The sequence below is a fragment of the Echinops telfairi genome, unplaced genomic scaffold (assembly GCF_000313985.2).
Source record: "Echinops telfairi isolate 266 unplaced genomic scaffold, ASM31398v2 ScPeMD7_23;HRSCAF=83, whole genome shotgun sequence".
Lineage (NCBI taxonomy): Eukaryota > Metazoa > Chordata > Mammalia > Afrosoricida > Tenrecidae > Echinops > Echinops telfairi.
The window spans coordinates 78,853,329-78,862,363 of record NW_022103920.1 but is presented as its reverse complement, the minus strand read 5'-3'; the positions used below and the strand labels follow the sequence as shown (position 1 = coordinate 78,862,363).

General features: G+C 44.5%; 1 protein-coding gene across 1 annotated transcript in view; it reads right to left on the bottom strand.

The window, feature by feature from the left end:
• Positions 1–9,035, bottom strand: part of DNAH11 (dynein axonemal heavy chain 11) — a 330,595-nt gene that overhangs the window by 46,644 nt on the left and 274,916 nt on the right. Inside the window, 3 exon segments of the mRNA XM_045288657.1 lie at positions 1–38; positions 1,908–2,072; positions 3,723–3,927. The exon segment at positions 1–38 is cut by the window's left edge and continues 139 nt beyond it. Of these exon segments, the coding sequence (XP_045144592.1) occupies positions 1–38; positions 1,908–2,072; positions 3,723–3,927 (408 nt within the window).

Genomic DNA, 9,035 nt, shown 5'->3' with positions numbered 1-9,035 from the left:
TCGTTGATTTTGGTTTCGTTTTCTTTGGCTTCCATCACCTGTGTTGGGATGAAAACAAAGCCATTCTCTCTGAACCCTGCGCATACCCAAGTGCTGGACAGGACACAGCGTAAACGAAAACCTATTCTCTCAACAGAGATGACACGAACAGTATCTACCTTTTTCAGATTTTTGTTTCTGAATTTAAAATTTCCACATTTTTTTCTTCTTAAACTGAGTTGTCAGTAATGGCTACAGATTAAATATGTCTGGTTGCATTTGGTTCGACAGAATTTGTTCCTGAGAAATGTCACCTTCCTCCTCCCTCCGCTCTCTCTTTCAGGGGTTAATAACCCAGCTCGATCACCTCTCAGGGATGGCTCTTAAAAGTCTGCTGGGCCAACTCAATGCCAACCACTTTATTAGTCAGCCAGGTATTCAACAGCAGTCAAGGTCAATAATAGATGCAATAGCTGAGTTTACTACAAACCAAAAACCTCTGTAACAAGACTCTCATGAGTGACTAATTCTGAATTTGCAGCAGATCTCCTGGAGGCTCCTGTGTCTCCTGTTAGTTTCTCTAAGTCTGAGTCTCTGGGCATATTCAGGTGGAGAGTTAAAACATTGAAAACGCACCCCTCTCCCCCCAGCACCCAATGTATTACTCAAGGCACAAACATCCCCCTCTTATATTGGGCTACTGATGCTTCTACAGCTTCCCTAAAACAAAGCACTTCCCCCAACATTTTCTATGGACTGGACCCATAATATTTGAGTATAAAAAGAACTACCAAGAATGCAGTCTCTCCATGAGGATATATTAAGAAGACAGGGACCTAATTTAGTTTGTTGCTCTAATCTTTACCATCGTAGACGCCACCTAGAATTCACTGACTTTGAAAGGCTGGAGTAATTTGAGATTCCATTTCCTTGCTTAAATTAAGACAAAGACATTGGATTGTGGTGACATGGCCTCTGCTGGGCAATTAATAGATTATCTAGCAATGAGGGCACTCCAGAAAGCAAATGAGGTCTCTTCTCCTTTGGAAACAAGTGGACGTTTTGGCGAGAATGGCCAACTGAGAACATGCCACAAGGACACCGTGCATAAGGCATATTGGGACACTCGTTGGACATTCAGCAGGACGCCTGTTCAATGACCACGGTGACTGGCTTTTAGAAAATGTCAGTTTCGCAGGGAGAATAATGCACGAGTACAGCAGGAGACCAGCCCTTGGCTCAGCCGCACTGAAGGCCGGTAAACAAAACTCCAGCTCGAAGCATTTCTTTGAAATGTACAACGGCCTGAGAGACCTGCAGCGAGCCCCTAGGATGTCCGTGCGCCAGCGCTGGATGCTGAACGCTTTTAGATTTTAAATCATAGAAGCCAGCAGGCTACAATTTTCTTCACATTTGGTTCCTTACTTAGAGAGAGAGAGAGAGAGAGAGAGAGAAGGAGAGAGAGAGAGAGAGAGAGAGAGAGAGAGAACGAGAACAAAAACAGGGCCTGAGGCAATCTCATTCGAATGCCTGGATCTTAGGTGAATTAGCACAAGTTGGAGCACGTCGATCTCCATTCAGGTGGAGCCCTGGTGGCACAGCGGTGAAGCACTTACCTGCATCAGCTGGAAGGTTGATGGTTCTAACTACCCAGAGGCTCTGGAGGGAAAAAAGACCCGGAGAGCTACTTTCCTAAACAGTACAAACTAGAAAACAGTACAAACTATAGGGTAGCACTGCTGTCACATCGAGTGCCGACACAGGAGCATCTCCATCCAGAATTTCAGACAGTCCTATATTCAAGGAAACGTGATTAATGGAACCAGATTCTACAAGTTAGTCTTGGCAACATTTCTGAGTTTGATGATGCTTTACTACCCTGGGCATTTCATGGGACTAGAATTCGCGGGCTCCTTGGTCCCTCCTACCTTGCGCTCGATCTCTGCTGCCGTGGCTTTTGTGGTCTCCAGTCTCTCCACCAGTTGGGTGTCGTCTAAAAAGCTTCCCTCGGCTGCCGACAGGCGGCGCAGGAGGTCGTCCTCCAGGTGCTTCAGCTCAATCTGAAAGTCATTCTGCTGCTTGGTCAAAATCAGCTGTAGAAACCACAAAGTGTGTGTAAAATAGTGATTAGGCAGATTTTAAAAAATACCATGTAAAGAAGGTCATTTGATTTTTGTTGCTGATGAGTTAAAACAGAAACCAATTCAACAGTGTCTACATGCACAGCTCAGTGACATTGATTACATTCTTCAAGTTCAGCATCCATCCTCATCCTCCTTGTCTGAATGATTCCACCAGCAATAGGAAGGCACTGCTCCTACGTGGCTTCTCTAACCTTTCGAGATGTAAGCAGCTGTTTTTAGTAGAGTCTCTTTAACCAAAGAGTTCATAGAATCAGTAAATAAAGAAATGTGAAATACATAATATTAAGACCAAACCAGTAACTTAAAATAGTTCTTTAAAAAAACCCAAACAAACCTAGAAGTCATACTAAGAGCACGTAGCACTCAAGGATTCAGAATAACATTTATCATAATTATTTAGTACCATAAACCTATAGGAATAATCTATTTGAAGTTATAGCATAGCGCTTTAACATTTGAAATAGGGATTCATTGTTATTCTAATGCTGTTGCATTGAAATCTCTAAACCAGCAAATTATTTTTTAATCTGTCCATCAAAGAAATATAGCACTTTAGTTTTCAAATGCAAAAGAAAGTTGGACATAAGTCTTTTATGTATTTTAAACTGTGTGAAGTTATGTGGCCTAGTTTTTCATAATATTATTTATCTGTACCTTATCTTTTATTCCTGATTGATCCTCCAGAGAGATACGGCTGTATTAGGTTTTGTTGTTGTTAATCTTCTCTACTGGTCCTCTGCTTTCTAGGACACTGTTCTATGCTTCTATCTTTACTATTACCTTCTTTCTATATTTTTTAGGCTTACCTTTTTCTTGTTTTATGTATTCAATAGTAAATTTAATTAATTTAATACTATTTGTTAGTAAGTGCACTTAAATTCATAAATAGCTCTTTAAATATTAATTGTAACAAGTTATGAAACAATGACCTTTTCCAGTCTTACTTTAATGTTTCCTTTTTTAATTCTTCTGCCTCGACTAAATTGATTTATGATCACCTATACTCTCCCAGGGCCACTCCTGCCTCTATCATCTTTGTGCTCTATAACGTATGTTTCTTGGCTTGTGCTTGTCCTGTGTGTTGTCCCAACTTCCTAGAATTTACCAGTTACCATGGAATCAAGTGTGACCCATTGGCAATCCTACATGCCTCATATAACTGTGCTCCAGGTGGGGTTTAATGGTTATTTTTGAAAAGTAGGTCACCAGGCTTCTTCCAAGATGCTCACCTTTCAGTGAGTAGCCAGGAGTGTTAACCACGCATGCCACCCAGGGATTTAGTGAGGGGATTGTTTGTTAACTCTTCACATGCCTCCGCACCCTCCTCAAACTCAATACAAGTTCCGAGAGGACTGGGTGATGAGGTAGGCTGCTAACTGTGAGGTGAGTTCGAAGCCACTAGAAGAGAGAAAGAGGAGGCTTCCTACTGCCCTAAGGGTTCACAGTCTTGGAAAGCCCTGGGGCAGTTGTACTCTGTCCTGGAGGGTCACTATGAGTCGGAATCAACTCAGCAGCGGTGAGGTTTGGTTTGATGCCTAGTGGGATCCTAGCACAAAACAGGTGTTTGAGAAGTGTTGGATGACTGTTTGTTTTTTTTACCTTAAGTGTCTCCAAATCTGGCCTTTCCAGACCGACCACTTGTGCTAGCAGCTGGGCCTCCAGCCCATCTTCCGTGACTGTGAAGTTGAGGAGCGTTGTCTGAGCTTGCAATTCTGGTTTATAGTGAGGGTTTGCGAGTTTCGTGTGAAGGATAAGGCGAAAATTCTCGTTAAATTCACATTCTTTATCGCCAATCTTGACATACCTAAAAAGGTCAGAGCGGGGAGATGCCCATGTGTCATATTTGATAATAAGGTGTCATTCCATCCCATTACTACCTGACAATTATGCACTGGTCAAAAGACCAGGCGATCTGGGATGTTTTCCCTGCTCCCAGTCCAGTGAATGTAGGAGGCATGGTCGTACCATTCATTACAACCCTAGCTCTTTGGGCTTCCTCAGGTGTGAACTGGTGGTAGTCGGCCTACTTTCCTCCAAGGGTCACTGTCAGAGTTCAATACAACAAACCATATAAGGGATGTAGACGGAACAAACATTCACTTCCTTGGTAATTTGCATAATTCAAGTTACATTCTCGCTCGTGGTGTCACTAAGTTGGTTCTCACGGAGACGCCGTTTCAGAAACCCCTGTCAACGTGAGCTCCACGGGGTGGTCAGCTGCTGAGCTCTGGGGAAGTTCAGCAGCGCTTCCTTCCAAGGCTCTGCTGGGGGAATGACGCTGCCAACCTTTTTGTTAAGAGCTGAGCACGTCACCCTGAGTGCCACCCCGGAGTCCCACAGGTAAACATTTGTATTCTTCAAGGATAACATTAAACGGATGTGCCTGCGATCTGCGGAGCTTTCTAAGTGTACATGGAAAGGCTCCATGATCCCTTCATTCCATTTACCCATGAACTTCTTGAAGCTCCCCCACATATGTTGTTGTGTTTGCGGCCTTTGAATTGGTGCTGAAGCAACACAATCCCATCCACAACAGACCGAAACCCTGCCTGCTTTTGGGCCAACCTCGCAGTCTTTGAGCCCATTGTAGCAGCCACTGGGTCAACCTCTCTTGCTGCAAGTCTCCCCCTTTCCCCCCGACTCTGTACCTTATCAAGCTTGATGTCCTCTCCAGAGACTTGCCCTTCCTGAAAGAGCATGTCCAAAGTGAGGGAGACAGAGCTTTACTTTCTTGCTTCTAAGGAGCAGTCTGTCTGTACTTCCTCCAGGACCGTTTTGAGTGCATTCTTCTGGGAACCTGTGGTATCCTCACTCTTCTTTGCCAATACCATGCTAGGCGTTTTGGGTACACAATTTCTCATCCGGATTCATTTGTTCTTTAATTTAGTCAGTAAATAAATACGTAACAAGTGACTGTCCTACTGTGTGGGAAGTATATGAAGAACAAAGATAATGCCAAGTTTTTAAAATGGCAAAGGATATGAATCGGCATTTCTTTGAAGAAGCAGCACACAATGAACACATGGCAAAGGGTTTACCTTCATTATAACGGCCTTATTCTAAGTAAGGAGCCCTGGTGGTATAGCGGTTACACGCTGAGCTGCTCACCACAAGGTCAGCGGTTCAACACCACTAGCTGTTACACCGGAGGAAGACAGGACTTCCTAGTCCCATCCGAAGTTAGCCCTGGTTGCACGCAGGGCCAGTTCTGTTGTGTCTTACAGGCTCGCCGTGAGTTGGACTCGACACAATGGCAGTGAGTTTATTCTAAATGAAGTTGCATTCTGAGGTTCTGGGTGGACACCTCTTTTGTAAGAAGGCACTGTTCAGCTCACTAAGCATGCCAACATGTTGCGTGCTGTCTGTGTGCATGGAAACGCAAACCTAGCCACCAGGAAGAGGACACGCCTGCTTTTGAAAGCAGCGGGTGTGCAGGCCTCTATGAGAAGTATTTCTGAATTAGGAGCTGGCACACTTTTTCTTCAAAGGGCCAGCAAGGTAATATTTGCGGCTTTTGGAGTTCCTCGGCCATTCTGCTTTGTTGTTCTATCTGGGGATCAGCCATTATTGGCTCCTGGGTCAAACCAAAAGAGGCTGCCCGGCACTGCTCGAGAGGGTAGTAGCAGCTACAGGCATTGGTGTTGGCGCTTCACAGAGCAATCGCAACCACTCCCATTAGCTTTCCCGTGAACGCCAAGTCCCAACGTTCTCAATCTGTCACAACATGTAACCATGTTCCTCTCTAGATTTTCAAGGGGAGGAGGGGGAGGCACGAGCTTGCCCAACAAGGAGCACAGAGGTTCTGACACTTCTGCTTCTGGAAACAGGTGATGGAGAGTGGCTACATTTTTTTACCAAATTCCTCCAAATATTTGCCTTAAAGCAACTAAGATTATTCCTGGGTGACGCTGGGGTTCTTATCTCTCCTACACACCTATGTGAGGTGACGCTGGGGTTCTTATCTCTCCTACACACCTATGTGAACCCGTTACTCGGGTGTCCACGCTGGAGACCCAGCTAGGGGCCTGCTTGAGGATCAAAGTGTACTTTTCTCTGTCAAGAGAGAGTTAATGAGGGGATTCTGTGTGCAGATGGAACAGGGAAGGATGTCTGCCTATAAAATTAGGTTTTACATCTTGTGCTGAGACATTATTTTATAGGTTTAGATTTCCCAGTGACAGTAAATTATCCTCATTGGGGGTGTTTATGATCTATGAAAGGCAAAAATTGCATAATGACTCTGTGGGTTTTATCATTGTCACTAGGTTAATTTTTGGTTAATCTCCTTTCTAGGAAAATTAAACAGACTGCAAATTCTCTCTCATGATTTTAAGGATCCAAAAATACACAGAGTTAACCAGAGGGGTGGGAAAAGCAAATCGAATCACCTTTTCCTAGGCTCTGTGAAAGACATAAATCCAGAGGTTACAACTTCTAGGATACCAACAACAGCTACACTCTCAACCAGAAGCACAAACATCAAGCGCGAAGAACAATATTAAACTCGGATGTGGCTGTTTCACAACAGCGGTTATGAGTACAAGTCCAGCCCGGAACCCCCGGGCCTCTGCCGGACACTGCATCTAAGTGAGAGTCAGGGATGGGTTGGGTAGAATCTCAGACTCTTAAGTGGACTTGTTCCCAGAGTAGCGGAGGAATTGTTTTACATCCCTTCAAAGGAGTGAAGGTGCCCTGGTGGTGATGTGGGTTAGATGTTGAACTACAAACCAACCACGAGGTTGACGGTTCAACCTCACCAGTTGTTCCTTGTGAGACAGCCGGGGCTGTCTACTCCTGCAAAGTCTCTTTACCTCGACATACAGTCACTCTGGTCAGAATCTACTTGAGGACAGTGGGGCTGGCTGTGGTTCACGCAATGAGCTTCTCCCCTCTCCTCTGCTCATTGGCTGACATTTGGTGGTTTGGCATTGAGAGACCAATTATGTAATCTCACAGGTGAAATAAAATAAATGCTCTCATTATTAATGCCATGCTTGGCCAGGACACAGGAGTGTCACAAACAGCCTTTCACCTAGCAGAGTTATAATGCTCCAGCAAGAAGGAGTTCTAGTGATGATTTCAGAGATCCTAACATTCATGACTTGTCCAAGGTCATAATGCTTAGTGGCAGGGCTGATACTAGAGCCTGGGTTTATAGGGACAGTTCTACCCTGTCCCACAGGAACATCGACTGCATGGCTGTGAGAGAGAGGATGAAGTTGACTCCACTCCACATTGTGGGGCTATTTCCTCTGTTTGATGGTGCCAGGTCACTATGAGTCACAATGTGCCCAAGGGCAGTGGGGCTGGCTCCTCCCCTCTACTAACTGGTCTAACCACTGATCACCCTGAGGGTACTGGACGAATATGGCCAGGAGTTCAAGAACAAAGATGCATGCCCTACAATCTGTGGTTTAACAAATTTGTCCTTGTTAATGAAGACTAGCACAACCAGTAAGGTACCGTATATACTCGAGTATAAGCCGACCCGAATGTCAGCCAAGGCACCTAATTTACCACAAAAATTGCTGAAAAACTCAGCTTATACATGAGTATATATGGTATTTTTTACTAATCTAAGAGCTATAATATTTGTTAGATGCATCTCAAAAATGAATAATTCAATTTTACACAAATTAAGAATAATGCCCTCAATTTATATAAATGTTTTCTATACTCTGGCTTTCGGGAGGGGAAAACACCGTATTTTAAATGTGCTAAAATAGCCACTAGTGAGCTGAATGAATTGTTTTACGATATAAACAACCATCTGTAAACGTAGCTAAAAGATGAAAACATTTGGGCAGTATGATTCAGGAGTGCCCCTTCTCTGCCCGGGCCCTCCAGCTCTCCTCACAGCAACACACAGAGACACATGCTCCCCCAGGTAGGTCCATCACAGTGCGATTCACACAGCATGAAGACAGAAACAACCCAAGTTTCAAGCTGCGAAAGTGCCCATACGAATGGGCTATACATACAACCCTAACAAATGATGAATCCTCAAAGTCTTGTCTAATGCGCACGAATCTGAGGGACATTATGCTGAGTGAATAATCCAATCACAAAAGGTTTAATTGTATTCAAAGTGTGTGTGTGTGTGGGGGGGGCGGTGAACAAGCCCTTCACAACTATATCGCGGGTGCGATAGGCACAATTGTACGGTTATGATATATAAAGATTAAAGTCATAGAAAATAATAGAGATAAGAGATAGAGTAAAATGAAGGAGTCAGACACCTTTCATGGTAGCATGCTCACCTCTGGGAGGGTCATGATGTCATCAGCCAGGTCTGCACACAGAACGGGCAGAGAGGGCAGGAGGAGTCTCTCTTTATTTCTGGCCAAGGCCCATATATACTTAGGGGAGTGATTACAGGTAACCACACATATCACAGGAAGGGGCTTACAACAGGCATAAGCGTGACAGGAAGGTGATGAGCTAAGGGTGTGCATGCAATCGGAAGGGAAGGTATTAGGGGTACGGATGTGACAAGATGGGCAGACCCTAGACTCAATATGGCAACCTAACCTTGGTCACCCTTAGGTGGGCTTGACCTTCCTTGGTTCTCCTTCAGAGAAACAACCTACTATCCTTATCAGAAGGGAGTGGGCCCTACTTCGGGTGGGAAACACTATGCAGTCTGGTTGCTTTACATCAGCGGTTTTCAACCTGTGGGTCCCGACCCCTTTGGGGGTTGAATGACCCTTTCACAGGGGTCTCCTGATTCATAACAGTACCAAAATTACAGTTATGAAGTAGCAACGAAAATAATTTTATGGTTGGGTGGGTGGGGGTGTCAACACAACATGAGGAACTGTATTAAAGGGCCGCGATATTAGGAAGGATGACAGCCACTGCTTTAGATGGCTGATAACTGCTAGGGAGAATAACCTCTGACCTGCTGTCACT